Source organism: Lates calcarifer, linkage group LG15 (genome assembly GCF_001640805.2).
Source record: "Lates calcarifer isolate ASB-BC8 linkage group LG15, TLL_Latcal_v3, whole genome shotgun sequence".
Classification (NCBI taxonomy): Eukaryota; Metazoa; Chordata; class Actinopteri; family Centropomidae; genus Lates; species Lates calcarifer.
In genome coordinates, this window is record NC_066847.1 from 5516542 (window position 1) to 5535521 (window position 18980).

Below are 18980 nucleotides of genomic sequence, written 5' to 3' on the forward strand. Positions count from 1 at the left end.
CAATCACAGTTGTTGCAATCTGCGTTTCCACAACTTGTAAGCTACAGCGTAGGGTGGGCAGCTATGCAGTACCTACGGCATCGATTCAATGCAGAGGTATAAACTGGCCTTTGCACATAAGAACATCTTGGGCGATTCTACAAAATTCTGAATTATGTTCAGTGACAATGCAATATCTGTGCATGGCAACTATGGTACAAAGTTCTGCACTCATACTTTCCATTGTCACTGTAGTTAAATGGTGCAGAATTTAATATGGACTTAATTTTTACGGATACTGAGGATTGTGACTCTGATGCAGCAGACTAATTTCCAGCTCGTTTGCCTTTCGCTTGTTTCCACAGACTTGACAAAATATTTAAGCAAAAAGACTGAGAGAGTAGTATCACTCTCAATATTTTGCATAATTAGACATTAAATATGTACAAAAAATGTTGGTAGATCTTTATCTAATTTGCCAATTTGTTTTTCTGTGATTCTAGTGATAACACCCAATACCTTGAAGTACGGATAATGCATCGGTGAAGACCACAACAAAAGGTAAAATGAGGTTTCCTCTCTCATATCTGCATTATTATTATTATAGGCATTATGTTTACACCAGGGCAGTTTACCCCAGCAAAGTCAGAAAACTTTGTTTTTAGTCATTTTAACTCTTCATCATGTCTGTTTCACCAGAAGCACGAAGTGTAGGATGATTACGGTGCCTTTTTGTTTCTTGTGTTCATCGCCATCTTATCAGCTCCTCATCTGTGCTGCTCACCCTCCAATATGTCCATCTTCAATTTCCACTGTCACTTCCACATTCATCGCCTCTTCTGCTCCATCCCTCCATCCCTCTAACCCTGCGCTCTTCCTCATTCCTTCCATCTCTCCCTCCCCTCCCTCATTACCACCCACCTTAGTGCAAGGCTGTCAGAGTTTTAGGGATCCGGTGAGCTGTAAAATCGCACAAATTGCTGTTGCTTTGCGTCTGGCCCAGCAACAGAGGGGGGAGATAGAGGGAGAGAGAGAGAAAGATTTTATGCTTCAACACTTCTGAACCTGAATTTCCCCCCCCCCCCCCTCCACTACCCCTTCCTCCTCTTATTCACTCAGACATGGACAAGCACACGCACAGCTGCAAAACTGCATATCTACCCACAACAACCCAAATGCCTTCCCCCAACACACACACACACACACAGTCAACTTCTCCACCCCCACCATCACCAGCACCTCTGAACATGTAATCGCACCACCGCCCTCACCGCCCTCACGGTAAAGACACCTCCACCACTTTGCTTCAGTGTGCGGGTCACTTCACAGAACAACTCGACGAGAGCCTGCAGCCCTCGAGAGGGATAAAACCCCTTCTCAACCTGAGGAGAGCTGTTTCAGCCACCTCGACTAAAAAGAGCAATGCCCCCCCACCCACCTCCACCCAACACACTACACACACGGCATACGCACCCATGCCCCCAGGAACACGCACAAAAACTTGCAAAAGGTCACAAACATACATGTTGTACTGTTTTTGCACTCTTTGTGTGTTTTCTTGTTCTAGTTAACAAGTAGGTGCCATATAGTGAAGACTATGGGTCTAACCTCCATTGGATCATTGAGTTACTTATTATCGTTCTCATTATCTCCACATATTTACAGCAATGAAAATTTGACATTTATTTCTACGGTATTTATTGTTCTGGCATGTTCATTTCTATTTTTATTTTCAAGTTATTACAATCTTTCAGAGTACAGAGTGAATGAAAGTCTGACTGCAGATGTCCTGTGTATCAAGTTAAAAATTTATGTTAAAGACAGAATCTTAATAAAGGAAAAAAGGCTAAATTAAATTAACAAACCATAAAATTTAAAGATAAACTGAGGAAGCAGCATTTTGACATTCTCTCCATGTTCTCCATATTTGACTAGAATAAACATGCGACCTAAAGTGCTTGGGGAAGTCATTTTTTTGGTATCCTGTTTTTGAAAGGACATTTTTGCACTGCATTGTATTCCACGGCTACTTTATGTGCCAAGTACAGCAAACCTACAGGAATTTGTCTTGGTGACACACATTCACTGACATAAAAACACACTGAGTCACTGGTGTGGGGACAAAATGACAGATAGGCTGTGTAAAAGAAACACAGCAGAGTAAAATCAAAAGTAACTCTACCCTTTGTGTATACAAAAGGACACCGAGGCTGTTCATGATTTTTCTCTACAAGAAGCAGAACCATCTATACTGCCCTCCAGTGGAGTAATTCATCTACTGCTCCTCATGGAAATCCACAGTTTTATCTATGCTGCAGATGTTTTTATTTTAAATATAATCACTTATTAACACCACAATAAAGCTACCAAACTGGTTTAAGAGAAAGTTTACTTACCACAGTAGAAAGGAAACATGTTAAATTTACTCTGTATTAACAACAATCCTTTAAAGCTCTAAAATTAACACATATTTTAAGGCATTTTCTGACTTTTTGGAACCTGTAGGGACACTGACAGATAAGTAAAGGATGTAGTGAGGCAAAGTACGGTATTCTGAGGCTGAAGTTGGGATTTAGGATGTATTAGTTTCAGAGGGAAAAGTCAAACATGTTGACTCAGTGACATTTGGGTATGACATAAACAGTACACCAGCACTACTGGAGACACTGTTATAGAGAGGGAGCAAAGGGAGAGAGAGGGGGAATAACATGCAACACAGGACTAGAATTAAGATGTTTCAGTTCTGTGATGTATGTCTTCACCACTCGGCCACCGGGACGTCCCGTATGCAACCCTGTATGACTGGATATCACTCTTCATATATCCAGGGAAAATTCCCAAACCCTTTTACACCATTCTTCCAACACTGGCCCTTCAAGCAGCTCCACTGGATCATGCTGTGTCTGGGGATGTTTTTAACATCATTAAAGCATCTCATTTTATATGCTATTTGTCTTTGTTAATTGAAAAAAAAAAAGATAATAATAATAATGAAAAATCATATTAATTGCCTGTATTCCCGGTCCTGCCCAGCTTGTTTATTCATTTTATTTGCAAATTAATTGACTGTATTAATATATAATTTTTCAGTTTAGTGGCTAGGCAGGTTCCTGAGGTCCGCCAATGTCCTTATAGAAAGTGTGTTCATGTGTGTATTAGTATTACAATTGTTCATCTTTCTTAATGTACACTGACAAATGAACCAATTTCCCCTATAGGGATTAATAAAGTTACTTAGCTAATTCTTGTTTGGCAAATAGATTTGTGTGCCAAGATGTTTTTGAAAGAGTAAAAGTCTAGAGTTTGAATTTAACTCAAGAGAAACACAGAGGAAATTGTACTAAAATATAAAGACAAACTGCTCATAATGAATAATGTGCTTTGTTTCACAGTGTAATCTCACTGATGCATTATGTTGTATCACTTCTGATCGCAGCTGCAGCTTTTCTCACACTTGTGTGATCATTGCCCAGATGTGTTTCCAAACCATGTGTGCTTGCATTTCATTGCACTTTGTGCTTCTTCTTTACACTCTAAACAGGCTGCTACATGAAGGGGTTAATTTTTCTTTTTTAAACCAGTGTGCACCGTTAGCTTTAACTACATCCTCTATATGGAATCAGTTCCTTGATTTACTTTGTTTGAGCAAGAAAGTTTTCAGTCAGGGGGACGCTGCTTCCTGTGTGATCACAGCCTTAAACTGTAAGTGTTTAATGTTGTTAACAGATCTACCTAAATTTAGAATTGTCTAGAGCATGCATCACATTTCACTCAGGTTGTTGTGTTATGTCTGTTAAACTTCACTGTGTGCTAAAATTCAACAACAATCAACACAGAGGTATGTACATGAGTTGCATCAATATAAAACATATAGGAAATAATTCAAACAGCATTAATTTATAAATAATATATTACAAATCTGAAATCGAGCAGCATGAGGAAAACATGTCTAAAATAGAATCTGTTTACATTATCTGAAGACAGTTTTACACTTAAACTCTCTAAGAAACTTTATTCAAATCATCTCCCAAAGCTTTTGAGTAACCTTCAAATATTTATAGAGCACTTGTCGAATGTTGCTAAAGTAACTTTGCTGTTACACATATTTATATATATATTTAGAAAAAACACATTGTGAACACAGTGTGTCAGTGGCATTTCACTGCTGCAGCTTCTCATGGTGAAGCTAACTACTTTATACACAGTTTAGTCCAGTGGTTCCCAACCTAGGGATTAATGCAGTTGGAATAACGTGTTTTGTGTTTTGTGTTTAACGATGTTTTGTGAACTATTGTGAACTAAGTTTGGGAACCACCGTCTAATCTTCAGCGATGCTTTGCATTTTATAAACTTATTACCTGTTTTTTCATTTGTCCTTTCACAGCCCTCTTTCTGTGCAAAACTCTATTCCAAACTTTATCTGAAGTTGATATGAGGCCTCAGCTGTCTGGGTTATTCAGATCAAGGTGTAAGCGTCCTAAGTTTGGTTTTTATAAGAACCAAACTCCCTTTGTGTTCAGGGAACCACAAAGAGGGAATGTCATCTGAAGACTGTAACTGTGGTTTAACTTGACTCAGATTATACTTAAGCCTAATATCAGCTTCAAATAAACCTCTGTATATATTTTTGTGCAGAATAATGGTTGTAGATTTTGTTCCCCACACTAGAGGCACATAAGAGAGATGTTTTATAATGGCCAGTATGAACAGAAGGATTGATCTCAGCGAACAAAAACTGTTGTCATACTCGCATGGGCAGCTGACAATTGATTTGAGACGGACTTGAAACACTGTGAACTTATCCTTTAAGGTGCATTTAACGGCACTCCACCACAGTTTGGCGCTGTGGTTTTAAAACCTCTGTAATCACGGTTACAATAAAATTTAAACGTGCACGAGGAACTCGGTGTCGAACTGTTTGTGAAGGTTGAAGTTGAACCTGTGGAGGTGAAACCAGGGTTCCTTTCACTTTTGATTTGTTTGACAGCAAATCTACATTTATTTGCTCCCAGTTTCAAATATTTCGTTTGTTGTGAAAAGTTACGTAAAATGTTCACAGTTTGAATCTAATTTAGATTCAGCGCACGATATAAAAACTGATGGAGCACATCACCATGACGGAGTTCCCCTGTGAGTACATGGTTGGATAATATTGAGCCTCTTTTCCCGTCACTGAAATTAGGCCTCTGTGTGTGAGTGTGTGGGTGTAGGTGTCATTCATTAGGGTTTAACAATATTTACTTTACTAGTAATACTGGTATTCTCTTGGGGGACCTGGTTTTTACCCAAAAAAAATTCCAGCAGATTCCCCCCAAAATTTGTCTTTTTGTCTCTGAAAAACCAAACTGTTGAATGTAGTTGAATGCATATGTTTGGGCAAATACATTTTGTTGAAGTGAAAATGAAAATGACTCTTTTGCCTTTGAGGTGTAACTTTTCATATTATGTAAGTAGAAAAAAATTAACTAATTGTGGCATGTGCAACGTTTGGGCACCCTACTTAAGTCAGCACCCCTCCAATTTGGCAACTGTTCTAGGGATGAAAATGTTCTACTTTGGGGTTGTGTGGCAACCAGTGGCTCAGGAAACATTGCATAGATAGAGAAGAATGGATTCCACTAAAAATCAGCAAATTGTGGATGCAAATGTCACACAGAAAGTCATGAAACTGAACTGAAAAAAGGACAATGATCCCTCACAGTCTGCTGACTTGTACATCCTTGAAAATCTGTTTTAGTAAACATGCTGTGCATGCAACAAGACAGTGCTAAAAATATCTCAGAACTGCAGATCTCAGTGATGTGAAAGGAAGAGTGGGTGATTTCTAAACAAAGAAAACAGAGAGCTGGCTCTAAAAAACGTTTGCAAGCTGTGATGTCTTGGGGTGAGTGTGGCCTAAGTGTCAAAGCCCTTGAGCTTGTTGAGTAATATTCTCACATGTATATCAGAGGTGGAATCAGTTACTTTTTGACATCTCATTTTTGAAGAAAGGCTGTTGACCAGATATGACAGTTTGAACCTGCTTCCCTTTCATGAAGACTTGGTTCTTTCTTTGTTCAGAAACATCATTTTCACTCTGTCTTGTCAATCCATTGGAGCTTCAGCAGCATAGATCAGTGAACAACAGTGTGGACTACTACCTGCCAGTAATGCAACCAGCCCTGTGATAAAAGAGGAGCAGCCTGCCACTGAGACTGTCTGCGTCAAGTGAGACATGTGTGGGAAGAGGAATGGAGGATGTTGTGGGCAGACTTTAATGAACAAAGGTATATTACCTCTCACACAACTATTGTTTGTCTTGTTTTCAAGTGGGTGGAACTATCTGGGACTAGTCTGTCGTCATCAGTTACCATTGAACTTTAATATTAGTTTTGTCTTGCACCACAGTAGTGTCAGAGAGATGTCTTTTTGTTAAATGTAAAATTCTGTTGTATGATTGATGCTCAAGTTAACTAACCTGACCTGTCTGTGATGAGCTTTTACCAAAGGACTGCAAAGAGAGCAAGAGGCAAAAGATCTAATGTTGAACAACAGTGGAAAATGTTGTGAGCAATATTAAATAGTATTTCTGTTCAGGCCTTTCATACAGTATCAATTAAGTCTGCATAATATACTTTGTCTCTGGCATTAAAATGATCATCATAACTTCTTAAGTGGTGAAAGATTGAAATTAGGCAAAATGATCTGAGCATTAGAAATGTTCCCTCAGATGAAGATAAACTCTACATAATGGTCTTAAACTTCAGGTACAGTTTTTCTTTTTTCACTTGCTTTAATGCAGTGTTGGAAACATGAGAGCTATTTTTGAGAACAGGTGACAGAAACACCAAAATTTGGTTCCATTTTTCAAAACAGCAAAAGCATGCTCTCAGAACTCTTCATACAGTCAACAACATCACATGCTGGTTTCTAAAAAATGCTGTAAAAAACTCCCTAAATTTCGTGGAAATGAAGTTGAATATATGATTAACAAAATATTGTTGGCAGCATCTTTTACTTCTGTCATTTACTTCAGTCAGACTTTAATCCATATCACACACATATTGTAAAGTTTACCCTGCTCAGGCACCTTTGTTACAAAAGGTTTGTGAAATTCAACACTGTAAAACCCTCTAGATTTGTTTTTTGTTTTTTTAAAGATTTGTTTTCTTAAAGCACCATAGCAATGCAGTAAACAATTACTTTCATTAAGGAAGAGAGACTGATCTGCTGCTGCTTCTGCAGACTGATAAAGGCTCACTTTGTTTAATATAATGCTCTAATAATGTGGGACTTCCCATCTTATATTCACAAGCTGCATCTCCTACTACTCTTGCTTCCATTTTTTTGACAAACTTTCGGTAGCCAAACCTGATGTGCCCTTTTACCTGTGACCTGATTTTGACCACAGTTTCATACTTCCACAAATTCTCACTCAGAGAATGAGTCAACACAAAATAAATTAATTTAATTGAACACTGAGAACAAACCTGCACTAAGCATCTGTGCTTGTCCTAGATGCTCTGCAACCTGTGCTTTTTCAAGGTCAAAACTAAAGAGAGTGTTTATTGAGAGAAATATTGAAAAGTTAAGTAATTGTGTGTAGTTGGCAGAAGTGCATAAAAAATTGATCAACTCCAAGTTAAACCTCCTATACAGTGTTCCCTGGTGGTGTGAAGTGTTTGTGCAAGACAGAGCAGCTGCATTCAGGCAGTAAGCTGAGCACACATATCAGGTGTTCATCTTCTGAGGACATAACAGTCGACTTTGACTGCTTGACTCGATTTTAGGCTCTAACAGCATGACATTAAGCATCACCTTCCCCATTGTCAACCGCAGTGAGTTATTGTGTGGGAAAACATGTAGAAACTGTTTATACTGTTACTGTTATTCTTTGTTAATCCCCTCCATTTGCCCTGCTCTGACCAACAGCCACACTGCAGCACCCAGCACCCAATTCCAGTTCCGACACCATTGCCTTGTTCAAGAGCAACTTCAGCAGCAGCTTCATTAAGGTACTTCATTAGGTACACCTGCGCAATTCACTGCACTCCAAAACAACCGCTTTGCTACATATTCTACCTGTGCAAAGCTTATAATGTTCAGTTTTTATTAAAACATTCTTGATTGTCCATGTTCGTAATAAAGTGACAACTGACTGTATGTGCTTTTGTACTGCTAACCTGCTCCAAAGCACTACGGTGGTGTGAAGATTTTGTAGGTTTGAGTGATAGGATGGCATTTGGCTTTGACTAATAATGTAAGGATGATATTCTACAAGACGCATTTACACACCTACGTATTGTTTTGAACCCCACAAAGGCCCACTCATTGTGCAAAAAAACACAAACATCATTGTTCTGTAACATAGTTTAGATAGATACGCATAGATTATGGCTCATAGGGTTCAACTCCTGATGGAGAATGTGTACATCTAGCTCAAAATTCTCAAAGTAAAAAACATTTAGAGCTCATTTAGTTCTTAAACGTGACCTTTGAACAGCTCCACAGAAGACTTATGACTCATATAGCTTCAAACACCATGCGCACTGCTGGAAACTACTGAAAACCCCTAATAAACTCTTATTGTAGACATGTAGGTGTGTGATAAGGGTCTTTTCAAAATTTCTGTGGTGTAAGTATTTAAAATAATCTCAGTACTGAAACGCTCCCATTTTGAGTAAATGTCAAAAATGATTTGAGCAGGGTGGAGCTCATGGATAAGTGATAGATTTGGCATGGCAGAGCGCTAACTATTTGAGGATGAGGCTGCTTATAAATGCTCATACATATCTCTATATATTTCCTCAACTGAAATCTGACTTAGCGCTTGTTATTTTAAAAATATTTATATATATATCTATTTTTATTTGTCTTTTTTGTGAAAATTAGGTGACACAAACATGATGAATAAATTATTTTGTAGACGATAACTTAAGTTTCCTGTTGACTTTTTTTTCTTCTCTGGTGAGCTATTGCATATTCATAGCAGCAATGTGGATGTGGTGGAAAGGCACCACACAGACACCGCGCAAAGGGTCTGAAACCACATCCTTAGTCACGCCACTTATGATGACGCCTTCACTGTCACAAAGGCTGAGCAGTTGTTCCACTAAATGTTCTCACACAGACATCAGCACATTAGTGACTCCGCTAGGTAGTTGACTGGTTAAGTGGCAGAATTTCAAATTAAAAAAGGTAAGATTGTTGCTTCTTTAAATTTGTTAAAAATTGAGAGTTACTGGGAGAGTTTTTTTTTTTTTTTACATGTTTAGACAGTTTAAGAGATGAGTGTAAATTTATTACCTTGTAAATCTGACATGTTTATTCTACATGTTGATGCTCTTTTATGAATGTAATTAGTGATTTTAATGCTGATTATGATGCTTATTTACAACATCTGATATTGTAGGTAGATTATCATCATCTGATAACTAACCATTGATCACTAATCACTGATGAATATCCATCAGCAGCAAATCCGAGATGGAGGCGTTTTTTTTTTTCTTTCTTTCTTTCTTAGAGCGTTGAATACTGTTTCTCTTCTCTCTTTTACCACAAACAAATTTATAACGAGTATATCTATATTTAGTTTCAGCTGCTGTGTTTCTTCCTGCCTAAACCAGCGGCTGATAACAGTGGGTCGTCCCCATGGCTCATAAACTTGTGTGCTTATTGTTGCTGTGGGACCTCACTTTGTTGATTCATGGAGGTACGTTGACTTATTGAGTCAGTGTCTTTTTCTTGTATTCACATAAATTTCTAATGGAAATTCCCCACTTAATACATCCCATTTAAGATGAGTGTTTTTCTTATGTACATTACTGTGTTTGTCTTAATGCTGTGGCCTTGGCCGAGTCTCTTGAAATGTAGCGTCTTAACTTGAGTGAAACTGCCCTGTTAAATAAATTATTTGAAGAGGTTGACATGTGTAGTGCATGAGTGTTAAATTTAGTCAGAGCAACTTCAACAACTGACGGCATGTTACATTTCTGCTACAGTCACGTCTTTCTGCAATGTCACCTGCTCGACGGACTTTGCCACTTCACTGAATTGTTCCTGTTCAGGCGCTGTGCCGACATATCCGGTCCAGGTCCATGTCAAGTGCAGGTACATGTTGTTGTTAACGTCACTGGTAATGAATATTCTTTGTGTTGACGTATGATACTGTATGTGGTCTTGTTCTAGTACCATTGGCTTTGATTCAAATGATAGACTGGGTTACAGCTGCTTCCCTCTCATTTATACATAATCTCTGGGTTATTCATGTGCTGTTTGTAATATTGGGACATCAGTTAAATTTCGATAGAGCCAGTGTGGACAACATTTGAGCATGGAGTTGCTGGAACATGCTGAATATATGTTTGATAAAAGGTGCACTTTGTCACACTCTCTGCAGAGCTTTGCACATCAGGATGTTTTCAGTATTAATTCCGTTCTCTAATGTAACAGATATCTTATGTTCAGTGCTACTGGTGTAAGGAGTAGAGCCCAACTGATTTTGCTCTTTAAAAATGCATAACAATAAGCCACTTTGCATGCCACTATCTATTTTGTAAACATTGACATATAACATAAGCATTTTTAGAGTGATTTCTCAAATTTGGCCATTAAAGATTCGCCACCAAGATTTAGATAAATTTGCAAGTGCTCCCTGGTGGACAGAGTCTGCACTGGAGGTACTGTTTCTAAATTGCCTACAACTCTTGACGCTGGGACGTCACCTGATGTAAAAAAAAAAAAAAAATTACTGATTGTAACAAACATTTTTTCTGCTACAGTGATGATTTTGATGAGGTCAATGGCAACTGTGAAGTCAAACCACCTCAATCCTGGTGCGTAATGTATCCGGAAGACCTGGATGATGTTACAGCAGTTGGAACCAATTGTACTTTGACAGTCAGTCAGAAAGACGATCAAGGACTAACAAAGACCAGTGAGTCATCCCCTTGGGCTCTGAGCGATGTGGGTAAGTTAACTGATAATACAATATGATTTGACATTTCAGTATTCGTCATTTCAAGTGAACAGATAGGAAGATAACACAAACATAAAAGGTCACACACAAAAGATTTACATTACTTATGACATGTTGAGTGGCATCACAAAAATCTGTTTTGGTTTCTAAGAAGTTTTAAAGATAATTTCTTTTCATCCAGCATAAGCACAAGCATTTTTTACACATAGTAGATACTTGTAAAACAGGATGAACACAGCTAGCCTGTTACTAATAGTCTTCACAAATTTTTGTACATTAATATCCAGAGATGACAAGAATCATACTGGCAACTTTCTCAGTTTATCCAAACTGCCATTTTGTAGCAAACACCCACCCACCTGCTTTACCCTTCAGATTAAGACAAAGCTAAAAATAATGTCTAACTGCCAGTTGTGGTAGAGAATTATTGGTATGCACACATTTTCAATTTCATAATATTCCCCTGGTCCCCTTGGGACTTTACTTTCACAGTGAAAGCTGAGCCTCCTTCAAATGTCCAAGTGACAAACACTGACAGAGTCTACAACATCACCTGGGACCACAATCACAACCAAAAAGACTGTGTCACATACAGGGTGCGCATAAGAGAGAGCAAAGACTTGTCAAAGGTAATATGTGAGCAAAAACACACACACAAAAAAATGAATGCTTCAGATGCTGTTGTAGTACATACAAGTTTCTCTGCTGACAACTCCCATGCAAAGCTCTTCTGTTTTTCATTCCTTCTTGACAGGATCCAGTTTTTTCTCTTTTGATGGAAACACAGGACATTCCTTTAGACCATAACAGACTCCATCCACATTTCAACTATACTGTGGATGTTCAGGCCAAAATGTGTTCTAACAATCTTTATCGTGGTCCGTGGAGTGAGTGGAGTGCCACTACAGAGTGGAGAACGACAGGAACAGATGTAGAGGATGAAGGTAAAAGAACATTGTACCTTCCAACCTTAGAACCACAATTTAATCAATTTTAAGACTGTTTGTTAAAAAGTTTGTTTATGATGTAATTTCTTCTAATACATACGTCATATTTTATGTCTCCTTTACAGAACTTGGTGAATACTTGTGGGTTTCCTACCTGGGCATCATTCCTCTCATAGTCTTCCTCTTACTGGTTTATTTAAAAAGAACGTGAGTATTGTTAAACTCATTCATTTTTTTGAAGCATGTGTTGGATTTTAGCCTTGAATCTTGGCAGAGAAGGCGCTAAGCTACCCTCAGACCTTTTAATATCTTCTCAAGATGTTTCTTGCATAAAAGTTCAGTGGCCCGTGTTTCCCAAAACATGGTGGGGATTGCCACTTCAAAACATTTATCACAGGCGCTCAAAAGCCCCATTTATATGTTTTTGAACTGGTGGTCCTTGAACTTGCAGAAATGAATATATATGGACCAAGCCAATGTTTAATTATCATACAAATAAAATGTGCAAATTGTGTTTAAGGGTACATTTCCTCCTGAATTTATGCTTAACTTAATACACGTTTATCGCACACAAAATTACTTTGCGAAGCAACAGCAAATTAAGACTTAAGGTCATCAGCACTTTGTCTTCCAGTAAATGATTAGCAAGTCTTCTCATTGCTTCAATCTACACTTTCCTGGCATCACCTCCCACATATAGAGAAACCACTGCAGCGCTGTACGTGCAGCGACACATTGCACTGAAATGGCTAGCAGACATAGGAAGTGATGCAGAGCATCAGTGTCAGAGAACTGAGAACACCTTACTTATCAAGGGCACACAGTTAAAAGAAAAAAAAACACAAGCTCACAAAAGAGCATGAAGTGAGATGTCAGGATTTCTTCAGTGAGACGTGATGATTTCGACTTAGTTCGATTCAATGCACCACTCACTTATTCTCTCTTTATAATGAATCTCATTATTAATAGCAGGCATAATGCAGTGTGTTCATGTTGGAGGTTGCAGGTTGTGACGCTCTTTAATTGTTTTCGCGTTATACTCTAAGGTGCTTTCCAATATTTCGTCCACATTTACAGTAGTACAGTGCAGTACAGCTGTAAATGTGCAGACGTTAGGACAACTTCTGTTTTTGAAATCTCTCATCAGGAGGGTGTTGGTGCTGTTTGTTCATTAAATTGGTTTCACATGATGTTCTAAAGCGTCATCCAGAAGACAGTATCTAGAATTCAGAGAGGAGAGGATGTTCACTGTCTTAGATGACAGACAGAGCTTTCCTGTATGCGACAACAATTATACAGAGTACCTAAAGATAATCACTGGCAACCTAAAATTTGCTGCTCTTCTAGCAACACCAGGTTTTAACATGAAGATATTCTCTCTCACACTTTTTGATTTGATTTTCTCATTAATAATGTCTGACTGGCCTCCTAAATGACCAAAATCAACATTAAAAACACTACATGTTGATAAACTATAAAGTTTTTATGATTAAATAATGTTCCATTTTCTGTTGTTCACATCCTGTACTTCTCAATAATGAGAACATTATTCTGTTTTGAGTCAAAAAATGTTCAATAATCAGCATATTTTTAGTCAAAATACCAAGGTGTGACTGGGACTCGTGTCTTCAGCTTAGTACTGTGTCATAATTCACATGAAAATCATTTTGTGCTATCAGTATTACTGGTTATGATTTTGAAAACTGCTGCCTTTGGTCACCACCACCACTGAAAATGAAATCACCTTATCAACAGAGACAGCACCTTCGAGTTGTAAATGTCATGTCATTTTTCACTCTCTATTTTCATTCTTTTTCTGAAACCATTTCATATTTGTTTCAGGTTTTTGCAGAAAAAACTCCAGCTGATTACATTCATCCCCAGGCCAAATGAGTTTTTTAAGCCCCTCTACCACAGCTATGAAGGGAACTTCAAGGTAAGGGAAAGCAAAACAAACAAAGCTCATTGGACTTTGTGTGTAATTTCCAAAACGGCCCAGCAGGTGTTGCCCAAGAGGGGACTTTCAGCACATCTGGGACCCTGTTTGATGGGACTTTCCCTTCATTCACTTTTGAGGGCCCTCATGATGTGAATGACTCAGTGTGCAGGGGCTTCAAGAGGCTTTTCGTTTTTCATCTGTCTGAGATGCTGTGGGTAGATATTTATGTATAACAGCCCAACCTGTTCCACCCCAATGGAAAATACCCCTGGTATATCTGTTTCAGATCTTTTATGTGTCATTGTGTCAGGCTAAAAAAAAAGCCTGTTTTTACTTGGTATTGGCACATAGTACTAACTGCTGATGTTTTTATGTCTTTTCCATCACCTTTTTATATTTTCCTTTATGTAAATTCTTCCTTCTGTTTTGACAGTTATTTTTAATGAAATATACTTGCTCATTCTAATTTTATGATCAAGTGCAGACTACTTACAGACGACTTATTGTCTGTCAGCAAAACAGCCTAAAAATGGTTAAATTTGATTCCTCTGGCCCTAAAACATACTTAAAACATACCCCAAGTGTCTATGGGCTTAAATAGTGTTAAAATCAACAGAAATGTCACAAAAGACTCAGCATCTGCTTATTTGACAGATTTAGCTGAGTGAAAAGATCAACAGATCCATCTTGCATCTAGCCCCTGTTTGCATCATGTTCATCATTAGTTACAAATTCTCAGAGTTTTGTTCTTAAATATAAATTACAAACACCAAACAACACTATCAGTTCTGAGTGAGCCACTTCAGGAAATTAAACCTAACCAACACTGCTTGTGTGGGATTTATGTGCAGTTACAGATGTTGCTCAGCAGAGTGCGCTACTGTAGCAAATAACTGAGAGAAGACAGTGCGAAAGGGGAATGTCTAAACTAATCTGGGATAAATTAATGTATTTTTTGGTAGGATAATTGGTGGTATAATTCAATAAAGTTCTGAAATGCCTTATTTGTTCCCTAAGGGGCAAGTTAAGCTGATTTACAACTATTAATGATACTTATTGTGTATAAAAGTGCAAAACCTAGTTCTTACTGATACTTAGTCTCATGGCCTGTATAAGAAAAACCAACATTCCTCCTGTTTGTGTAACATGCAAGCAATATAAAACACATAGTTGATGGCAATATAGAGGACATAAAGGACATTTGTGAGGTTACTACTAATCATGTATGACTTTTTTTAGGACTTAGTTAGTACACTTAGGAGCAAATGAACTTAAGAAAATCAAATACTTAAAATAAAAGAGGTATAAAGTGTTGATAATAACCTACACTCTACTGCAAAGGAGTTTAGTTTGGGCAGATGATACCTATGCCGCTGAGCATTTTTAACAGTAGTGTCTGTGTTTTCACTAAATCTCCATCTGTCATCAGACACTTCTTCAACTAAGCTAAACACTTCCCAGTGAGATAATACTCCACAAGGCCATTAACACTTCATTTGCTACCAGTCCTTCATCATAAAGAGTAACTTTCAAAGAGGGAGGTAACTTATATAGTAGTGTATATACTCTATACAGCATGTAGTTTATATTCACAGTCTTGTGTAGGTGTAATACACTACCAATCTCACATTTATCAAACAGAAATTCAGTTTATTTAAATGTGTCTGTTTACAAATGACATGCACTTACATGACATCATCTTAAATGTGTATTACATCATCCTAAATTTGATGCAATGCTAGTTGAGGGTGAAAGTGTGAGTGAAACAACACGTCTAGCAGTGTGGAGTTCTTTATGACAGGTGAGAAGGTCTGAACCAGCTCTTTCAAAAATCATTGGTCTAGTTCGACTGCGCTATCTTTCTCTTGTAGTGCAGACTGCTTGCATTTCGCACCATATCAAAGACGTCTCCTTGATGCTGATGAGCTTTTTACCTCAGGATGTGGTGACCTTTGCGTCAAGGAACTGATTCATGCTTATCAGGGCATCACCCTGCTGCATGGAGGCAGAGGGTGGCTGCAAAAACCTTTTGTTACATGAATGAGCTGCTGTAAAGCCATGTACATTATGTTGAGAAAGTAAAGTGAAAATAACAATTATACTCAGTATTGCTCCTTAACTAAGCACATCTCAGTCACATATGGTTAGTGTAGGGACATTCATGTGTGCTCCTCCTTACTTTATGGAGTCTCTGTCTTTCCATGTAATGGAATAATGCTAAAAATAGTGATTGTTGAATGGCAAAATGTTAATATTTTCTATGTGAGGTTAGAAAAGGTTCTGGCACTGTTAATAATTAGAAATTATGGCCTTACATGGGCACCTCATGTATTATTTCCCCACATTGTAGAATCATGTTGTATCTGTACTGGACATTAGGTATAGTATTATTTCAGCATCCATCAGGGTTGCCCTTTGAGCATATATGTCCTTTGCAATAGTGACTACTGTAAAAGTTTACATCCTGCCAAAGGGCAGTTTATCAGGAACTAATTCAGTCTAATACAACAGTGTTAATGATAAATTCTACTGTAAAACATGTAAACATGTAAACTAAAACCAAAGTGTAAAAGTACAGACATGAGAGTGGAAAGAAAGCCAAAAGACATATTTCCCAAAATGTTAAGCTATTCCTCCATATTAATGACTTCCATTTGCTCTGTTGTAGGAGTGGGTGAAGCCTGTTTTTAGTGAGTATGATTACCTGAAGGTCAACTCACACGTTCAGACAATGAGCGAGAAGCAGCACGACATCCTCCAGTGGAACAACGAGAAGCAAAGCTACAGTGACGACATTGAGACCAAACAAGGTGGTCATTCCCCCCATATGTTGCAGCCTCACAACAATTTGTTGCTGCAATTCCAGGATGGCAGCAGTTCACAGGGCACCAGCCACTCCATGGGACACATCTCCATCCATACCGTAACCCTGTCCGGAGAGGAGTGCGAGGATGAGGTCATGTCGCAGGGCTCCATTAACACCCTCAGAAGTTACCAAGATGGAGAAAGCTTTGGTTCGTTTGAGGAAGACAACAGAGAACACGCTGGCTATGATTTAGAGGCACCTCAGCTGTCCAGGATGGACAGACAAAGTGGGATATTACCACAACATGAAAACCAAATATCTAATGAGTTATCAGTGGAAAACACAAACTTTCAGCCACGTGCTCAGTTTAATGAACCAGAGAGGCTATCACTTGACTCATTCGCCTCAAATGAGCAGTCAGAAGACGGCTACCCTCATGTGGACTTGGACACCATTGACAGTGGATTTGTAGAGTGCAGCAGCCCTGGGGCCTCAGACGCAAACACAGGAGAGCAGATGGAGTGTGATTTATTCTGTGATCACAAAAACTCAAATTCTAACTATGTCAAGCAGTGGATGATATGTAACACTATTCAGGAGGACTCCAGCAACTCAGAGAATGAACTACATGAAATGCAGTGATTGTCGCTGCTGATTTACTGCCATGATTACAGTTTGTAGTGCTGTAGGACATTATTGTTGGCATTTTCACAACAGATACTTGAATTAAAAGATGATTTTAGTCGTCTGGTCAGTACATAATCTTGCATGTTTTGTTCATCTTGACATGTTTATCTGTGCACTGTGTACTATGTATGTATATAGTCCCATTTCTTTGTGTTTCTGTGCGTATTTTTCTTTTAAAAGACTGGAGTGTGCCAACGTGATAGTTTTAACTTTTTCTAATTGTCTCTTGTGGTGTTTTTTTTTATTATTTGAATGGTAATTTGATTCATTAGTTTTAAATGTATCAATTTATTAATAGATCAGAGTAAAGCAATGAGAGTTCATAATTATTCTCATGGGACAGTCCAGACTTCATAGACATAAGACAGAATCACAGTTCTGCATATTGCTTTTGTTTATGCTGTTGGAGAGTTTTTTGTCATTTTGTTACTGTATGTACAGCTTCTCATGGTCATGCATGCTTCATTAGTCTATACTGCAGCACCAGCATGCACGCTGCCTTATCAAGATGTCTGATAATGTTTGTTTTCCTTGTATATGCATTTTGTCTGTAACCACTGTAACCATTCATCCTGTTTTGTGCAATGTCAGTAAAATGAGCAAACTTGGAGCAACATGATTATGTCTCTGACCTTGACCTCAACTATTAGGAGGCTTTGACAATCTATTCTTTCACTTTGAGTTATGTGCAGAATGTTCTCAGAGTATGTTTGCTTGCTTTCACCAAATGGCTTGTTTGCATAGTTACTGTACCAAAGTATTTTGCCATTCTACTGGGAAATTCCCAAAACACATAAAAATGGACAAACATAAATGTTTTGATGATTTTTTTTCCCTCTTTGGGCCCCATGTTATGTATTTTTCCTATACTTGGTAAATGTATGTAACATCAGGATGTTTAATAGAGTTAGTTTCAAGGTACATATTTGTCAGGTTTTGGTGAATATCATTAACTGATAATATCTAAAAGAGTAAGAGTGTCTGAGGGTGGATTTTTCCTACTGAAAGGGCTCCTGATGGGTCTGTAGTGGGAGGGGGAAGTGTAGCTCATTTACTTTCCAAGTTGAGTTTCTCCACCAACAAATGGTCTCACAGTGTTGTTTGTTTAAGTACAAGTCTGTTTCTTCATCCTACACCAGTCTACTTGTTACTGTTTACAAATTCCACAACCCTCTGACCTGGGTTTGACCCTATGAATAAAATCTGTTTTCTCAGAGTGCAATCTGTAAGAGCAGTGACATGTTTTATATATTTGCTCTGCAACAGATTACTCTGAGAAAGTTTAAGCTTTCAGGATGATAGAAGGTTTCCAGTCGTGCATTTGAATCAGCATCAGCATGCATTTCTTTTGCAAATGTGTGTTGTTCTGTCAATCTGGCATCTGTCTGCTTCCTCTTTATCTCGGCCTCTGACCTCTGATTTTGTCGATTTCTGCACATACACCATTCTGCACGGTGAAGGTTAAACAAATCAAGTAACAAGCAAAACACATTTTTGTATGGAGGAAAACCTAATTATCAGACCAATGCATCAAATGAAGTCAGTTATGTAAACTAAAAGAAAAGACCACACTGTGTGGTGAATGTTCAAATGCAGTGTCATTGTAATGGTCAGCGCTAAGAAAACTTAAAGTCATTGCATTTTTTTGAGAGACTTATGACTTTG

The 18980-nt window shown here is 38.1% G+C and overlaps 1 protein-coding gene across 7 annotated transcripts; it reads left to right on the plus strand.

Moving 5' to 3' along the window:
* The first annotated feature begins 3614 nt into the window (after window positions 1-3614).
* On the plus strand, window positions 3615-18529 carry il21r.1 (interleukin 21 receptor, tandem duplicate 1). 7 transcript variants are annotated; one of them, XM_018700108.2, is made up of 11 exons: window positions 3615-3681; window positions 6078-6245; window positions 7891-7973; window positions 9551-9670; window positions 9960-10068; window positions 10740-10927; window positions 11429-11565; window positions 11691-11880; window positions 12009-12090; window positions 13726-13819; window positions 16491-18529. In XM_018700108.2, the coding sequence occupies exons 4-11, from the start codon at window positions 9610-9612 to the stop codon at window positions 17268-17270; spliced, it is 1641 nt and encodes a 546-aa protein (XP_018555624.1). In that variant the 5' UTR covers window positions 3615-3681; window positions 6078-6245; window positions 7891-7973; window positions 9551-9609; the 3' UTR covers window positions 17271-18529. The 7 variants fall into 7 exon arrangements, with proteins under 7 accessions (XP_018555624.1, XP_018555620.1, XP_018555627.1 ...); XM_018700104.2 differs by having other exon boundaries at window positions 3624-3681; window positions 6040-6245; XM_018700111.2 differs by having other exon boundaries at window positions 3637-3681; window positions 6084-6245.
* The last annotated feature ends 451 nt before the right edge of the window (window positions 18530-18980 follow it).